This window comes from Erythrolamprus reginae, chromosome 1, assembly GCF_031021105.1.
Source record: "Erythrolamprus reginae isolate rEryReg1 chromosome 1, rEryReg1.hap1, whole genome shotgun sequence".
NCBI classification, from domain to species: Eukaryota; Metazoa; Chordata; class Lepidosauria; order Squamata; family Dipsadidae; genus Erythrolamprus; species Erythrolamprus reginae.
In genome coordinates, this window is record NC_091950.1 from 115,554,462 (window position 1) to 115,573,342 (window position 18,881).

Sequence of the window (18,881 nt, forward strand, 5' to 3'; positions counted from 1 at the left end):
CACTGACTAAAACTACATGTAGTTATGTTACAAGAAATATATATAGCCCTGGTACAGAGCTGAAGGGATTGGATACTGTAGCCTAGAGGATAATTCTCTGCCTTACAAGGCAAAGGTTGCAGGTTCAAGTCCCAGTGGGTATGGCTAGCTGATGAAGCCAAAATAAGGCCGAAATAGATCTATCCTAGTCTCCCTTAATTTTCAAATTCAGCTTAAACATGTGACACACACACACATATATATATATATATATATATATATATATATATATATATATATATATATATACACACACACACACACACGCCCCGAGTTTATGGAGAGGGGCGGCATACAAATCTAATTAATAATAATAATAATAATAATAATAATAATAATAATAATAATAATAATAAGTTGGATGAAAGGTACTATAATGAACATTTTTAAAATTTTCTAATAAATCCAGGGGAATAGCCTTACTTTTAAAGTTGGCATATATTTCCAGATTTAAAAGATAGGGTTGATAGGTATCTATTTATAGAAGGGAAATCTGAGAATAAAACATTAACTCTACAATCTATATACACTCTGTTAAGGTGTGTGCAGAACCCTTGAGTTTTCAAGGACATGCACAGAGGAAAACGTGGGATTCCAGCAGATATCCAGGATATATAATTATTCAGTCATACAGGATAGATACATTAAAATGCATCAAATAGTGTTTAATTTAGAAATAGAACAGTCAAGTTAAACAGTCCGGTCATTCACATTCAAATCAGTCAATATCTCTCAATACAATACAGTGATCCCCCGAGTTTCGCGATCCCGATCATTGCGAAAGGCTATATCGCGATTTTTCAACCCGGAAGTAAAAACACCATCTGCACATGCGCGCCCTTTTTTCTATGGCCACGCATGCGTAGATGGCACCGGGCAGATCAGCTGCTGGGCGGCTTCCCTGGGTCTTCTCCCTCTTGCTGGCGGGAGGGCGAGCGGCGGGCATCAGCGAGGAGTTTGCATGGGCGGCGGGGAAACCCCAGCGCCGCTTCCCAGCTGAGTCCTGAAGCCAAACGCGGAAGTTCGCTTCAGGACTCAGCTGGGAAGCGGCGCGAGCGAAGGGCGTGGGCGGGCGAAGGGCGGGCGCGCGGGCAGGCAGGCGGCAGACAAGCGGTGGGCGGACAAGCGGCGGGCGCGGCAGCAGCGAGGAGTTTGCGTGGGCGGCGGGGAAACCCCAGCGCCGCTTCCCAGCTGAGTCCTGAAGCCAAATGCGGAAGTTCGCTTCAGGACTCAGCTGGGAAGCGGCGCGAGCGAATGGCGTGGGCGGGCGAAGGGCGGGCGCGCGGGCAGCGGACAAGCGGCGGGCGGACAAGCGGCGGGCGCGGCAGCAGCGAGGAGTTTGCGTGGGCGGCGGGGAAACCCCAATCTTCGGCTCCTCGCTGCTGCGGCGGAAGTAAAAACACCATCTGCGCATGCGCAGATGGTGTTTTTACTTCCGCACCGCTACTTCGCGAAAAAACCGATCATCGCGAGGGGTCCTGGAACGGAACCCTCGCGATAATCGGGGGACCACTGTAATAATATTACAAGCAGTGAAGGGCTACCAAAGTTTTTACTACCACACTGTGGCCGTGGCTTATGTAGGATGCTCTGCATTTTCTTTCAACATCTTTCAGTGCAAATTGGGTGCTGTGGGGTGGAGCTCCATTTTCACTACCTCACTGCGTTCCCGCCATCCAGGCAGTAGCCCACCCCTGATTACAAGCTTGTCTTTGTCTTATATATCAGACATACATTACAGCTTACAAATACACTAAACTACTATCAAACACACAGAGCTTACTACATCGGTCACAGGGAATCAGCAGAAAGAACAGAGAGAGCAGAGAAGAATCATGTTTTCTGGCTCCCTCTTATAGCAATTTGCGACACTTAAAGCTATAGTACTTCAGTACATATAAACATTCATTGTTAGCTTGTTTATATATTGCAAACCCAACTGTCTTCTACGTAGTACTAACACACTCCAAATTAGGATCAAATCAGTTTCTACAAAAAAATAGGAATCAAAAATAGTAATATCTTTGAAGGCATATACAGTGATCCCTCACCACTTTGCGGTTCACCTTTTGTGACTTTGGTGCATCGCGGGTTGCTGCTGGGGCTTAACCTTGTGTGGAGCAGAGCCTCCAAGAGCCCCTCACAAGGAGGATTCCCTGCATGCACACATTGTCCCTAACTTCCACCCTCTCTCTTTACGTCTCGTCTCTCTGCCTCCGACTCTTTCTCTCGGGGAATATCCTCGCGAGGGGCTCCCGGAGGCTCTGCTTTGCACCCAGCAGCAAAGCATTGCTTTGGTAGGGACAAGGCAGGCGCACCGGAGACAGTGGTGGCAGCGACGGTAGGGTGTGGACATGACATTCCCGGCGCTGCTGTTCCTCGAAGGGAAGCCGCTGGAGCCGCCTCAGCAGTTGCCACTGCCTCAGCTGCCATTGCTGAGACTGGCTAACTCAGCGGCGTGCCTGCCTTGTCCTGTGGAGCCTCCAGAAGTCCCTCGCAAGGATTCCCTGAGAGAGAGAGAGAGAGAGACAGAGGCAGAGAGACGAGAGGTAAAGAGAGAGGGGGGAAGTGAGGGACAATGTGTGGGGGAGAGAGAGAGAAAAATCCTACTTCGCGGATTTTCATTTATTGCGGGTGATCCTGCAACGTAACACCCATGATAAATGAGGGATCACTGTAATCTTTATAGCCTAAAATACTTTTTGCAGCAATAGTAAACCTCTCAATAAAGTTCAGGAAGAGCAACAAACAGGTGATAAGTTACCATGGCTTTTTTTGCATCAACTTAAATCTCTTCTGGGCATTTGAAATATTAGAGCTTCAGCAATACAACTTTATTCAGGTTTTAGAATGTAATACTTCATTATTTAGTACAATAAAAAAGAATAACTTCAAAAATGTATATGTTTCTATTGCACTTAGAAATAGGAAATCCACCCTATGGATTAATCAAAGCTTCGGATACTGTTTTGCTAATCTGGAACAGAAGACAAATTGGCAGCAATAGAAACCAAATGGATTCATTTCAGTCTCAGCACAAGAAATGCAGTGGAATATTATACATTTTTGGCAACATGTATCAAAATTATTCTAAGTCCAAAAAGGCATTCTTTTATTTGAGGGTATTATGTAATAAAGTTATATCCTTTGGGGGGGGGGGGAACACCTTTGGAGAGATAAATATTATCACTAAACAAAGATTCTGTTTAGATTTATTGCACTGTTTACAGTACTAAACTATAAGTTTATAAATAAAGAATTGATCAGTAGGATCTGGTATATTTCATGTACTGTATATGGTTAATTTTACACATTTATAATATCTGATATTTTATTTATTTGGTAGCAGAATTTTTTTTGTATTTTCTTTTCCTCCCTTATATAAACTTTTTGGAATTATCCAGTCAGTTTTGACTCCCAGTCTTGATAAATCCATCCAGTTGTTTGGCAAGATTTTTCAGAAAGCATGTGTTACCATTGCCTGTTTCCTAAGGCAAAATGAGAGTCACAGATCCAAGATCATCCAGCTGATTTCATGGCTATGGTGGGACTAGAGCACATGGTCTCCCAATTTCTAGCACGATGCTTTAACCATCATTCCAAACTGGCTATCTTATTTAATAATACAGTAGTCCCTCGCTATATCGCGCTTCACCTACTGCGGCTTCACTTCATCGCGGGTTTTCAAGAAATATTAATGAGAAAAATCATTCGCAGATCTTCGCTGGTTCGCAGGTTTCTGAGGAAGTCGATCGGCAGATTTAAACAGCCGCGGAACTCAATCGGCAGGTTTTTCAAAAAAAATATATCTAAAATTGTAAATACTGTATTTAAATACTGTATCTAAAATAAATACTGTGTGGGAAGGGTTTATAAACACTTAAAACAATGAAAACTTACCAAACAATTACAATATAAATACTTAAATAAGTACTATCAGTCGATAAATTCCCCATCGCGGATTTCACCTATCGCGGCCGGGTCTGGAACGTAACATCAGCGATAGGTGAGGTCTTACTGTATAACATACTATATGACACTATCAATGGCAAGAGGAAGCTTGTAACGTTCATATAAAATAAATTTATAAACTCTGGTTTTAAAAAAATCCTTAAAGATGGAAATCAAAGTATTTTAAACTAAATTTCAACACCAGTGACTAATTTCTAGATTCTGCCATGGAAAAGGCTGAATCAGCTGCCAATATTAAACATACACAATAGATGACAAAACCTACAAAAGGGGCCCTAGATGAACCATGCATATTTTATTGCCATATAACATATTTGACATAGTTTTCCTAGTCTACTAGTTCCATTAAATTATTACCTTTTTCCTCCAAATTAATTACATTTCTTGAAGTCGTAACACCCCAGCTTGCTCTCTACTGGGAGAGGGCTGCAAGATCATTAAGACATCATCCCCCTTTGAGATCTATCAGATTCTCAAGTCTCAGGAGAGACCTTTCCTTCAATGGGAAAACAATTTATTTATTTATTCATTTGTCCAATACACAAATACATAGGAAGAAAAATAGACATGTAGTAATATATATAAGGGTAAAGTGAACTTAGAGGAGAGGATATATGAAAGAAAGAAAATATATATAAGTGAGAGAAAGGAAAGACAATTGGACAGGGGACGAAAGGCACACCAGTGCACTTACGTACGCCCCTTACTGGCTTCTTAGGAACCTGGAGAGTTCAATCGTGGAGAGTCTAAGGGAGAATCTCTCCTCAAGGTGTGCAGAGCTCCATTGGATCCAGATGAAAGTTAACTTCAAAAGAGCACCTCTTGAACAAGATATTAGCAGGTAATAAATTAGCTGAGTTCAACTCCTGAAGAGACCTGCCACATGAGGTTACACTAGCTATGTAAATAAATGGAAATATTCTTGCACCAAGGGTGGGTTCTAACTTACCTTGCTGCCAGTTTGCTTCCTCCCACACTGCGTGGCTGTATACACATTGCATTCGCAGAAATAAAAAACAAGATGGCGGCACTGACGCAGAACTGGCTCCGTGTGACATTACCACTACCTGTTCTAAAGAACCGGTTAGAATCTGTAGGAACCCAAGTGTGCCTTGCACCCAATGAAATCCTTTTCAAAATATTTATCTAACAAGAATTGCCTACTTCTAAAAATAAAGAAACATTGTCAGCTTTGTTTGTATCACAACAAGTGACTATTTGGCACATTTCTTCTTAATGTTACGGAGACTAGAATCTTCCTTTCATTTTATATCTCACATTTTTCACTTTTCAGACACATAAAGGCATTGCAATAGAAACATCGATTTCAGTTTTTAATGTGTTAGCCAAGTGTACTCCTACATAGCAGAGTGAAGCACTTCGTTAGTAACAAATCAGCCCAGTGGTCCAGAACAAGCTGTTCCCTATCAACCTCTTTTTCATTTTGAAAAGCAGAAAACTAAAGCTCACATTTTGGAGGCCATTAAATTGCTCTAAAAATAGAAAACGTTCTCTAAAATATAGTTAGAACAGCCTAGAAGAAAATGTGTTCAGCCTTCACCCTTTGCAAAAGCTTCAACACAGTTGCTGTATTTTCAACTTCAGAGAAAAAAAACCAGGCTATTGAAATAAATAAGATTGCATAGATAAAAGTTGAAAATATCAGATAGGTAGACCAGTGTTTCCCAACCTTGGCAACTTGAAGATATTTGGACTTCAACTCCCAGAATTCCCCAGCCAGCATTTGCTGGCTGGGGAATTCTGGGAGTTGAAGTCCAAATATCTTCAAGTTGCCAAGGTTGGGAAACACTGAGGTAGACAAAACGAATCGTACCAAGATTATATTCTGGGTGTACACTTATTCAGACACACAACCTGAATAAAAGCCTGGAATAAGTCTTCCTCTGCTCACTATCTACTGGGCAAAAGATGATTGTGTCTGTATTCTCTTTCTTCTGTATATCTGCCCAAATTTTAGCAAGACTAAGGTCAGATATGATGAAAATCCTGAATATCTGAGAAAAACAGCATGCTACGTATTTTTGGGTTGGGACTTCAATTGTTCCCAGAAAAGAGCAGGTAAGAGACATTTTCTTGGCAGTATCTTGAGAAAAGCTACTGGAAAGTTCAAGCTCTTACAGTTAATGAAAGTCTTATTTGACATAAATGAAAACTTGAATAATGAAAAGAACTAAAACAATCACTTACTATCGGTTGCAGCGGCATGCCTCTTCTGAATGGTTTTTGGTTGCTATGGTGACAGCGTCTCTCCCTAGCTGGACTTGCTTTCCTGTGAGTGCAGTCAGTCTTTGGGGCCTGGTAGCAAACAGCAACTGTAGCTGGAATGTTCCTAGCAACAGTGCAGCCAGAAATGATTTTAAACAGTGTCTGCTTAACACCTGTTTGCCTTGACAGCATCACCTAAACAGCTGCATTATAATCCAGTTTAATTTTTATAATCAATTGCTGCTCTGTTCCATTCATAGTAGCCTCCTCCTAAAGATTTTTTGTGACATCTGGTTGTGTTGTTACATCATAAAATGCCTCTTTCCAGGTACTAGGATTTTTTTTTCATTTGTTCTGTTGGTTATGAAGTATCTGATAGAAATCAATTATGCTAGAAGTTGCAGGAAATACATATCTCTGCAATCAATTTAGTATTCCTCTCATTCTCATTTCGGTACTTGCTCCAAAACCTCTTTTGTTTTGCAAGGTGGATGAAGAAAAGCAGTGCTCCTTAAGGTCTGTATATAGTTTCCCTTGCTTATGTGAAATAAGTTACCACATTTTAACTTTGGAAAAAGAAGTCTCTTTAGTAAGGTATATTGGACTGCACAAAATATGACATGCCCGATATATCTATGCTCCTTGTATAAAACTGGTAATATAATCAGTAATATCTTCTTGGATAACTCAAGGGCTAACTGGTCCTGAACAACTATTCCACAATGAGAAATTTGTCATTTATAGACTATTGCTAATTATGGCATGTGAGGTGCCTAAGAAAGTTACTTTGTAGAGATCCACATAGAGAACATTATTGTGGTTCTCCACATAGAGAACCAAAATAATGTCCTGTATGAAACTGTGTAATGGATTTAAAATTATATTTTACTATAAGATATTTCAAGAATTCTGAAGAATACAACAATCTTTTTGAGAACAAACAAAACCTCCTGTTTGGGGTAATATAATATGTTATCTTTGTTTCCCTCAAGTTTCTGGAAACTTAAGGAAAAGTGAGGTTTAAAAACCTAGGAACTGTTTGGCATCACTGAATGATAAAATATTTTTTTACTTTTAAATAAGGGTTCACTACATACCTAAATCAGTGTTGGTAATGAGAGATTTCTGTGAATGAAATCAGATTATGTTATAAAATAAGTAAGGGGTCTTGGCTACAAATATTATCCTTCATTGGCATAAGTCTCCACCATTTAAAAACCCACTTGGTATATAAAATCACAATTCTACTACGAAGCAGCTCTTGCAGTATTTACTCACTTTTCTGCCACACAAAAATGAACATATGACTACAGGGTGCACTGTGCAAACTAATCTTGGTGGGCATGGCAGGGGAAGGATACTGAAAAATCTCAATTCCCCCCTCATTTCAGGGGAAGGATATTGCAAAATCCCCATTCTCTCCCTACTCTTGGGGAAAGGATATTGCAAAATCTCCATTCCTACCTCACTGTGGTGTTGGCCAGATGTATTTGCTGGTTCTCTGAACTACTCAAAATTTCCACTACCGGTTTTCCAGAACCTGTCAGAACCTACTGAATTTCACCCGAGTTAAACCAGTATTACAGGACCACTGTCACACATCCTTACAAGATACTGTAAAAGGAGAACTATGTTATTCTATGGTGACAAAAATCAAGTTTGGTACCACATTTTTTCACTAATAAATTTTATTAAAAGACATTAACTTTCATGAGCCACAGCTCACTTTGTCAGATATTTAGAATGGCTAGATTGATATAGGATTTAAATTGGGATGAGTTGGGGAAGAAGAGAGAGGAAGATAGGTTGATTATGCAAATACAGATTACATGTGAAACAAATTATCAATTGAACAATTTTAACATTTGTTAAAAACTCCATTGAGACTTTTTGAGATTGCTCACAATCTTTTGATGCCAGTTGAATAAAGATAAAGCCTTAACATTTGTTAGTCGGAAAAGTTGTATTGGTTTCTCTGTAAACTAAACAAGACTTGGCATTATCGTCTCTCAAATCTCAGCCTTTTTCATTAGGGCTGGAAGCATCAAATGAAAGGTGGTAGCTCTGCCAGAGGGGTTATATAAAATTCCAAGTCTGTAACAGGTCCTTATTTGCAATATTGAAATCAGTAGTTTTCAGCAGTAAAGAGTTTACTATATAAAAGCACCAATCTCCTTTAAAAAAAAAATCCCAATCTCATGACTGCTACATTTAGAGTGGTAAGAATTTGCGATATAAAATCACCAATCTTATTAAAAAATCCCAAACTCACGAAACATTAGATATAATAATATTCATATACATGATACTAGTAAAAAATACAAGAAACATTAGGACATCAGGCACACTGGTTTTCCTTACTCTTAGGAATCGGGAGAGGTCAACAGTGGAGAGTCTAAGGGTAAAGTTTTGGGAGTTAGGAGATGATACAGTGTCTGGTAGTGAGTTCCATGCATCAACTACACGGTTGCTAAAATCGTATTTCCTGCAGTCGAGTTTGGAGAGGTTTACTTTGAGTTTGTATTTGTTGTGTGCTCGTATGTTGTTGTGGTTGAGGCTGAAGTAGTCGTTGACAGGAAGGACTGTTGTAGCATATGATTTTATGGGCTATGCTTAGATCGTGTTTAAGGCGACATACTGTAGTTCTACAGCAGTCAGGCTTTGCAATATAAAATCTATCATCTCATTCACAATCCCAATCATTAGCAGCAGCCGGAGTTTGCAATATCAAATTACCAGTCATATTAAAAACCCGCTTTAGTAGTAGTAGGAATAAAAAGAAAACAAAAGCCCCAGGGTCGTTCCTCGTGCTTATAAACGGATCTACCCTCTTCTCGGCGTAAGGACGCACAGTAGTAAGCCAGCCTTGCTGTGGCCACGCCTCTTCTCTTTCCTCCGCCAATCAGGCACGAGTGGAGGAAGGACCTCCTTGCAAGTAAGCGCTGCCGGGAATTACCGCCTCCCTCGCCTCTTCTGTTTGATGCTTGGGTTTTGGTTTTGGGGGGACAGTTTTGCGATTTCTTCCCCATTCCTCCCGCCGATCCAGGTCATAGAGAGCAGGAGTACGGTGAAAGTCGGACAGGACGTTTGGTCACCCGGAAGAAGAGGTATGGTGGCCAGGTTTGGCTTTTTAAACTACGATAGAGACTGACTTGTATCTCCAAAAAGAGGCCTAATTCTCCTTCTTGTTTGTTCCTTTCGGTGTGAGGAAGCGGCGAAGTTTACGGGCAGAAGCGATAGTATATATATACTTTAATGTGCTATAATGCAGAATCCTGGATTTCGCGTTCAGTAGTTACTTCCCAGAGTTTCAAGGCTTCGGCGTACCTGTTCGTCCAAATTTGCAAAAGCCTCGCTTTATTTATCTCAATAAAAGCTTTGCTTCCAGTCCCTGCTCATCACCGCCGACCAAATCATTTCTCTTAAATTAATATATTAGAGGGTTTTGCCTTCGATCTTTCATAGACCTCACTCACAAAATATGCACATAGATAATGAGATCTGTTTAGATTTGTTTCACAACTTACATCACACACACACCCCTGTCGTTGTATACTGCTCAGAAAAAAAGGAACGCTTAAACAACACAATATAACTCCAAGTAAATCAAACTTCTGTGAAATCAAAGTGTCCACTTAGGAAGTAACACTGATTGACAATCTATTTCATTTTGTTGTCAGCACATTCAACTTTGTACAGAACAAAATATTCAAGGAGAATATTTCATTCATTCAGATCTAGGCTGTGTTATTTGAGTATCCCCTTTATTATTTTGAGCAGTGTAGTTTGTAAACCACCCTGTGTTGGGTGTTTTGTTTAATATTAAAGAAATCATGCCGGAGCAAAACAAAGCTAGCAATAAAAATCTGAGTCAAAAATCTAAAAACCTGAAGCTAAAAATAATTTTGCAAATATGACATGGGTAGTTACATAAATCGAAATAAGAATGTTTCTTCTGATAGTAACAAGTCTACATTTCCAGGTAGTCTTTTCATATAACATTTTCCTGCATTCCTTTCTTCTATAAACCACTACAGTGGTGCGACAATGGTACCCATACATGTCTGCTCAACATGTGGCAGAACATTTCATGCCCATATAGGCCTTACCAGCCACCTGGCACACATCGCGTACAGCTCATAAACCATTAGATGTCAAGGTCCTCTTCAAACACGATGGATGAACATCATCATCAAACTACTACAATGCTTTTTGCCCACTTTCAAACTTACACATCATTCAAACATATTGCTTCTATCCCAGAATCCTGAAATGCTTAATAAATAGTAAACTGAGGGTTGGTAAGGGCAGACTAGATGGACCATGAGGTCTTTTTCTGCCGTCAATCTTCTATGTTTCTATGATCTGATCCTCAGTAAATCTTTGAAAACTCTTGAATTAGGAACCACAGAGAACCTTTATAGCCAGAAGTATCTTTGTCTGCCCCTTATCTTAAATGTGAATTTCAGAATCTGTTTAGATATTTTTCCATCTCATTGTTAAAAAAATATTCTGCAAGTTAGTTTCCTATTATGATATGTGGTCTTGGCCTCTGCTTAACAGAATAGTAGCTGATTGTCTGTGACATTCCATACATCTTGGAATGGGATGTATATAATTCATATTTGTTTAAAAAAAATATTTGACTAGAGTGCTGAGAAAAACAAAACAAAAATGTAATACAATCTATTTAATCTAGCATTGTCTTGATTACAATAGACAGCTATCAAGTGGATAGATATAATTGCACCTCTCCATTTTGTATTAGCCATACTAGTAGTTATTGATAGCAACATTTCATTACTTGTCTCAGGTTTTAGTACAATATAAGAACGGAAATTTTCCTTAGGCTGCATTTTAAATCTATAACAATAGTTTATAGCCTGTTCAAGGGCTGTTATTGTTTCACAAAGATGGATCTTTCTTTCTTTCCCCCTCCCTCCCCCTCCCTCCATCACTATCTCTTCTCTTCTCTTTCTATCTTTCTATCTATCTATCTATCTATCTATCTATCTATCTATCTATCTATCTACTACCTATGGTATTTCTTAACACCTCAATTCCTTCAAGGAGGGATTCTGGGGGCTGTACAATAAATACTGCATGATGATACAGATTTTAATTACACACACACACACACACATGTTTTTTGTGTTGAAATCAGAAGATCGGAAAATGGCATAAAAGTTTCATTTTCTTGTCAAAGTTTCATAGTAATTAGGATAAAATAATATCTCCTACCCATTTAGTAAGTAATGGAAATCATCATTTACTACAGTGCTTTCTCCTTTGCTATGGTTTGCTGGAATTGTACATTTCACTTATAAGTTCCAAACAGCAACAATTATGATCATTTGTCTGAGAATGTAGCTACTATGTCTGCTTTGGTGTACAAAAAACACTTCTTCATTTAAACCTACTTTACAAAGCATACTTATAGAGATACCTATATATTTTCTATGGCACCAGATTTTCATGATGCCCAGTATTAATGGGTGAAAAATGATGATTTTGGAGCGTGTAAAAATGTTCCACGTAGTTAGTGACAACCTCTTAAGCAAACTGCATTTTTCTGGTCTCATAATACTGCTGCCCAATGCTTAGAAAATTGCTTTAAGGAACTATTAAAAGGTGTCCCATTTCAGAATCTGAAAATTTGAGCTATATGTTATTGTTAGTGCGGTTGCATCATGGCTCTCACTGCATATGTGTGAACTCTCTCTTTCTTTCTCTCTCTCTCTCTCTCTCTCTCTCTCTCTCTCTCTCACACACACACACACACACACACTTATATAAAGAGCAGCTTCTGGGTTACTCATTACAGTTGTAAATTGACTTTGTAACTATTTGTAAGCATTCATCCTATATCCTTCATGACTGCAAAGGGAGAAGATTTTAGAATGTTTCTTAATACCTTCCAGAAAGAAACTCATAAGGTATTTATATTGCTTATTTATTTATTAAATTTATATGCAGAACATTTCCCTATTCAAAGAGACTGTGGGTCATCGTAAAAAAAAAAGAAATTCTAATTTCCCAGACATTTTCATTCTAATTATTACATTTTAATTCTACTTATTGTGCAGATTAAAACTAATATAATATGAACACTCTTTTTTAACTGCTCATGAAGGCTAAAAGAAAAGTAATAGATGAGGCTAACCATTGTAGAAAAGATTGGGCCATTTTTCAGAAAACAGCAAGTTTCCTTAACATTCTTAGTTATAGGTTTTTTATTATGCAAGAAGAATGTTGTGATTCTGTATCAGCTATGATAACTGTAGAGGCAGTATGCTAAAACATAAGTCCTTTTCATGAATTTTTCAAAAGTAGTCTGTAATATATAATATACCTATAAAAATAATATATAATACAAAGAAAAGACAGAGCAGATAGGATGAGTTCAGAAAGTGAAGAGATGGTAAAAGGCCAAAAATTAAAAGACAAACTATAGTATAATTGCTTCAGCCATATGGGCTTCTTATCCTCTTGGAAATTGCAAAAGACAGAAGAACTATGTTAAAACTTTGTCTTTCCCAGCCTAGGTTCATAGCTTCAAGAATTCTCCCCTTGTATTAAAGCAACCAACTTTTCTACTAGCAAAGGGAGAGTCTAGATCGGGGTGTCAAACTTGTGCCGTCATGTCATCAAATGACATATCATGACTTTTTTCACCTTTGCTAAAACAGGGGCGGGCATGGCCAGTGCGTGATGCATCAGGCCCATGGGCCATTAGTTTGATACCTGGTCTACTCTAGAGTAATCCTGTACACAACTCAATGTATGCATCTCTCCCTTGTGGAAATATATATTGACAATAATATTAAATGCAATTGTCCTTCATGGAAATGAAGGCTTGAAATGTTTTGTATTCTTGAAACATATTGAATCTGATATTGTTTTGTTGCTTTGAAAACATGTTTGGGGTTTAAAACATTTATGTAATGGTATGTGGGAATAACCTTATTTATTTATTTATTTATTGGATTTGTATGCCGCCCCTCTCCAGAGACTCGGGGCGGCTAACAGCGACAATAAAACAGTGTACAATAGTAATTTGGTATTGATGATTAAAAATCAATTAATATAAAAACCAAACATACATACATACATACCATGCATAGAATTGTAAAGGCCTAGGGGGAAAGAGGATCTCAATTCCCCCATGCCTGGCGGCAGAGGTGGGTTTTAAGTTGTTTACGAAAGGCAAGGAGGGTGGGGGCAGTTCTAATCTCTGGGGGGAGTTGGTTCCAGAGGGCCGGGGCCGCCACAGAGAAGGCTCTTCCCCTGGGTCCCGCCAGGCGACATTGCTTAGTTGACGGGACCCGGAGAAGATCCACTCTGTGGGATCTAACTGGTTGCTGGGATTCGTGCAGCAGAAGGCGGTCCCTGAGGTAATCTGGTCCGGTGCCATGAAGGGCTTTATAGGTCATAACCAACACTTTGAATTGTGACCGGAAACTGATCGGCAACCAATGCAGACTGCGGAGTGTTGGTGTAACATGGGCATATTTGGGAAAGCCCATGATTGCTCTCGCAGCTGCATTCTGCACGATCTGAAGTTTCCGAACATTTTTCAAAGGTAGCCCCATGTAGAGAGCGTTACATAGTCAAGCCTCGAGGTGATGAGGGCATGAGTGACCGTGAGCATTGACTCCCGGTCCAAGTAGGGTCGCAACTGGTGCACAAGGCGAACCTGGGCAAACGTCCCCCTCGCCACAGCTGAAAGATGTTTCTCTAATGTGAGCTGTGGATCGAGGAGGACGCCCAAGTTGCGAACCTTCTCTGAGGGGGCCAGTGATTCTCCCCCCAGGGTAATGGACAGACAGATGGAGTTGTCCTTGAGAGGTAAGATCCACAGCCACTCCGTCTTGTCTGGGTTGAGTTTGAGCTTGTTGACACTCATCCAGGCCCTAACATCCTCCAGGCACCGGCCCATCACTTCCACTGCTTCGTTGGCTGGACATGGGGTGGAGATGTATAACTGGGTATCATCGGCGTATTGATGATACCTCACCCCATGCCCTTGGATGATCTCACCTAGCGGTTTCATGTAGATATTAAATAGCAGGGGGGAGAGGACCGGCCCCTGAGGCACCCCACAAGGGAGAGACCTAAAGGTCGACCTCTGATCCCCTACTAACACCGACTGCGACCGACCAGAGAGGTATGAGGAGAACCACTGAAGAACAGTGCCTCCCACTCCCAACCCCTCTAGTCGGTGCAGAAGGATACCATGGTCGATGGTATCGAAAGCCGCTGAGAGGTCAAGAAGCACCAGGACAGAGGACAAGCCCCTGTCCTGGGCCCGCCAGAGATCATCAATCAACGCGACCAAAGCAGTTTCCGTGCTGTAGCCAGGCCTGAATCCAGACTGCTGAGGATCTAGATAATCGGCTTCTTCCAAGGACCGCTGGAGCTGAAGTGCCACCACCTTCTCAACAACCTTCCCCATAAAGGGAAGGTTGGAGACTGGACGGTAGTTATTGAGTATGGCTGGGTCCAGGGAAGGCTTCTTGAGGAGGGGGCGCACAAGTGCCTCCTTATAAGGAGCCGGAAAGGACCCACTCCCCAAGGAGGCGTTGACAATCTCCCGGACCCAGCTCCCTGTCACCTCTCGACTGGCCGAAACCAACCAAGAGGGACACGGATCCAGTAGACAGGTGGCGGAACACACAGCTCCAATGGCCTTGTCCACTTCCTTAGGTGTCACCAAGTCAAACCTCTCCCAGACAGATGGACAAAGACGTTTAGCCCCAGTCACCTCGACTGACTCGTTGTCAGTTGACTCTGTTTTACAATTGGAGTCGAGGTCCGCTCGAATCCGAGCAATTTTATCAGCGAAAAACGTGTTAAAATCCTCGGCACTACTCTGCAAGGGCTCCCTAACTCCCCCCTGGTTAAGAAGGGAGCGGGTTACCCTGAACAGAGCGGCCGGGTGGGATTCCGCTGATGCAATCAAGGTGGCATGATACGCGCATCTTGCCGCCTTGAGTGCTACTTTGTAAGTCATAATATGAGCTCTTACAAGTGTTCGATCGGATTCGGACTTACTCTTCCTCCATCGCTTCTCTAGACGTCTCTTCTGGCGTTTCAACTCCCGGAGCTCCTCGTTGAACCATGGAGCTCTACGGGGTCTAGTGCCGCGGAGAGGTCGCAGCGGTGCAATTCGGTCAAGGGCCTCCGCTGCAGCCTTGTTCCAGGCCTCAGCCAGAGACTCTGCCGAACTGTGGACGAGTGCATCTGGAAGAGCCCCAAGCGCCTTCTGAAAGCCTTCTGGATCCATCAGGCGCCTGGGGCGGAACAACTTATTTATTTATTTATTTATTTATTAGTTGGACTTGTATGCCGCCCCTCTCCGAAGACTCGGCTCACAACAAGTAAGGGGCGGCTCACAACAAGTAAAACAGTCACAACAATGCAATTAATTAAAATATTTAACAATTTAAGAAAAACCCCATGTAATAGCAAACACACTCACAAGCATACCATGTATAAACTTAATCGGTTCCGCCTCCCTGCGAGGGAGGATTGGAGCCAGGAAGTCAAGCCGCAGTAGAAAATGGTCTGACCATGACAAAGGCAATACTTCTAAGCCCCTTAATCTCAGATCATTACTCAGTTGCTCAGAGAGGAATACCATGTCAGGTGCGTGCCCCCCCTTATGAGTCGGACCCTGCACTACTTGAGTCAGGTCCATGGCTGACATGGTGGCCATGAACTCCTGTGCCAGCCCAGAGGATCCGCCGAGCGACGGCAGGTTGAGGTCCCCCAAGACCATAAGCCTAGGGAACCTCACCGCCAGCCCGGCCACCTCCTCCAGCAGCACAGGCAGGGCTGTTGACACGCAGCTGGGAGGCAGGTACGTGAGTAACAAGCCCACCTGAACCCCTAGGTCCAACTTCACCAGGAGGGACTCGCAACCCGCAATCTCTGGAGCAGTGAGTCTACGCAAGCACAGGCTCTCCCTGGCTATAATAGCCACTCCTCCCCCCCTTCCCTGGGGTCGAGGCTGATGCCATATCCGAAACCCGGCTGGGCAGATTTCAGAGAGAGGAACTCCTCCCTCCGGGCCCAGCCAGGTTTCGGTCACACAAGCCAGGTTGGCCTCCTCATCCAGGATCAAATCCCGGATGAGGAGAGCTTTATTTACTACCGACCTGGCATTGAGTAGCAACAGCTTGAGCCCAGGGCCAGACTTACACTCATCACCAGTGCCTTGAGTTAAGCTCATGGAGCCGGAACAAGGGATCGTTATTAAGCAGCGATCCCTCCTTCCCCTGGAACGGCTAGCTCCATGGCTTCCGCCATATCTGCCTCTCCCCAGCAAGACCGGGATATTTTGACCCTCCGCCACCCCAGAGATAAGTGTTCCCCCACCTCCTGCCCTTCCAGTTTCAGGTGTGCCTGAAATTTCATTCATATCATATTCATTCATGTCATACATATTATAATCCCACCCACCCTGTTCCATCTATCACCCCCTTCCCATTCATTTCCATTCACAATATTCCATTCATTCCAATAATTACTAACATAATCCCATTCATTCATACCATAAATACATTAATCCCTAAAAAATAGTTAAAAAATTAAAAATACATAATACATATACCAGAAATATAAAAATAGCCTAAACCTTGAGGGAAGAGAAGAAGAGATACTATCTAGGACAGTGATGGCAAACCTATGACACGGGTGCCACAGGTGGCATCTGAAGCCATATCTGCTGGCATGTGAGCTGTTGCCCTAGCTCAGCTCCAACATGCATGTGTGTGCTGGTCAGCTGATTTTTGGCTCTCACGGATGCTCTGGGAGGGCATTTTTGGCTTCCAGAGAGCCTCTGGGGGGTGGGGGAGGGTTTTTTTACCCTCCTCTGGTTCCAGAGAAGCCTTTGCAGCCTGGGAGAGGCCAAACACTAGCTTACTGGGCCCACCAGAAGTTGGGAAATAGGCTGTTTAGGACCTCCGGGGAGTGCGGGAAGCTGTTTGTGCCCTCCTCAGGCATTGAATTATAGGCGTGGGCACTCATGCATGTGTGATAGCACACACGCACGCTCTTTCGGCACCCGAGGAAAAAAATGTTCACCATCACTGATCTAGAAAACAATCAAATAAAAATGGAGGGACCTGCAATGGCTTAACCAGCAAAGGAAAAAACTTTTAAAAGATCTGCCTAACATATCGGACTGATAAAAGTGACAATGGGAGATTTGTATTTTCAGACTTGCAATGTTCTGTTAATGTAGCCTTATAATAAAGGAGAATAAGCTCGTGTAATTGTGTTTCCTGTTTGGGTTATCTGGGAGAGCTGATAAAAAGTCAGAATTGGCGGTTTCAAATTTCAGAACATTTCTAATATATACGTATACCAGATCTCAGTTCTGGCACATATCACTTTCAGATCCAGATTCTATGAACTGGGGATCACAACACCATCCTTTCTTTCTGGAATCCAGATTGCCACAGCCCAATTTATCTGGATAAGAGCTTGAAGTAAAATAACACCTAGAATGTATAAATGTACTCTCTAGGTTACAAGTTTGGATTGCTAAGCATATACAAGTAGTCCTTGTTTACTGACTGCTCATTCAACAACTATGTCTCTGAAAAACCTGTGATACTCAGAATCCTCATTGTCATGTAATTATGATCTAGGTGATTAGCAACCAGAGTTCCAGTACATTTATGGTGGCTGCAGGATCTTGTAATCTCATGATCATCATTTTCAACTTTCACATATGTTTTCTGACATGTAACATAGGGAAGACACAACTTGCGGTCATATAACATACTTATGTGCAGATGATTTGCTTAACTGCAGCTGGAACTGACAACATGGATGGGCACATGATGTTTCACTCTACAAAATCATCACTTAGCAATGGAGTTGCTGGTCCCAATTGCAGTCAGTGAGGTCAACTGTATTCTTTTGCTATAACTGTTTGTTGAATGCAGCCATTATTAATTCTGAAATACAGTGGTACCTCTACTTACGAACTTAATTCGTTTCGTGACCAGGTTCTTAAGTAGAAAGGTTTGTAAGAAGAACCAATGTAAAAGCAAATAATGCATGCAATTAGGAAAACCACAGGGAGGGTGGAGGCCCTGTTTCCTCCCAGGAGATTCCTAGAGAGGCCCCAAGGAGGCTTTTCCCTGCCTTTTCCGGTTACAGTTTCGGAGGCTCGAGTTTGTAAGTGGAAAATGGTTCTTGAGAAGAGGCAAAAAAATCTTGAACACCCAGTTCTTATCTAAGTAGAGGCGTTCTTAAGTAGAGGTACCACTGTACAAGGTGATAAAGCTCCAATTCTTTTTTAGTGTGTTTTTCAATGGGAAGTAGCCATAGATAAATTTTATCTATGGAAACAATGTGAAAAATGGTTGAAATTCATGGTTTGGATGGAGCTGAAAGTTCAGTGGTTAATTCAGATCCCACAAGATGGTGTTCTGGTTGAACTCTGTTTGTGTTTGGTGTGGAGACTTTCCTAAGTCTTATGTGATTCTAATTCCTTACCAAGGACTTTTCAAACTCTTTTCTTATCCCTAAGTGGACTTTGTGAAAGTGGACTTTTTTAGTGCTTTGGATAAGCACTGTCAAGTGGAGGAAGTGGCTTCCATGGGTAACACGAAGAGCTTTCATTGCAT

At 41.6% G+C, this 18,881-nt stretch overlaps 2 protein-coding genes across 6 annotated transcripts in view; one reads left to right on the forward strand and one right to left on the reverse strand.

Annotated features, from left to right (window-relative positions):
• The window catches only part of DCDC1 (doublecortin domain containing 1), a 315,249-nt gene extending 308,961 nt beyond the window's left edge, over positions 1-6,288 (reverse strand). For both annotated transcript variants that reach the window (XM_070762118.1, XM_070762110.1), the window contains exon 1: positions 6,220-6,288. In XM_070762118.1, coding sequence (XP_070618219.1) covers positions 6,220-6,237 — 18 coding nt within the window. In that variant the 5' untranslated portion in view covers positions 6,238-6,288. The remainder of the gene's footprint in view (positions 1-6,219) is intronic.
• DNAJC24 (DnaJ heat shock protein family (Hsp40) member C24) overlaps positions 1-18,881 on the forward strand; it is a 197,183-nt gene that overhangs the window by 145,479 nt on the left and 32,823 nt on the right. The window contains exon 1 of one of the 4 annotated variants that reach the window (XM_070762251.1): positions 6,069-6,090. The exons of 1 other annotated variant lie outside the window; for it this stretch is intronic. The gene's annotated coding sequence lies outside the window, so the exon portion shown is untranslated. Of the gene's footprint in view, positions 1-6,068; positions 6,091-9,086; positions 9,173-9,198; positions 9,345-18,881 lie in introns of those variants that run through there. 2 more of the 4 variants (XM_070762233.1, XM_070762222.1) reach the window with 2 other exon arrangements.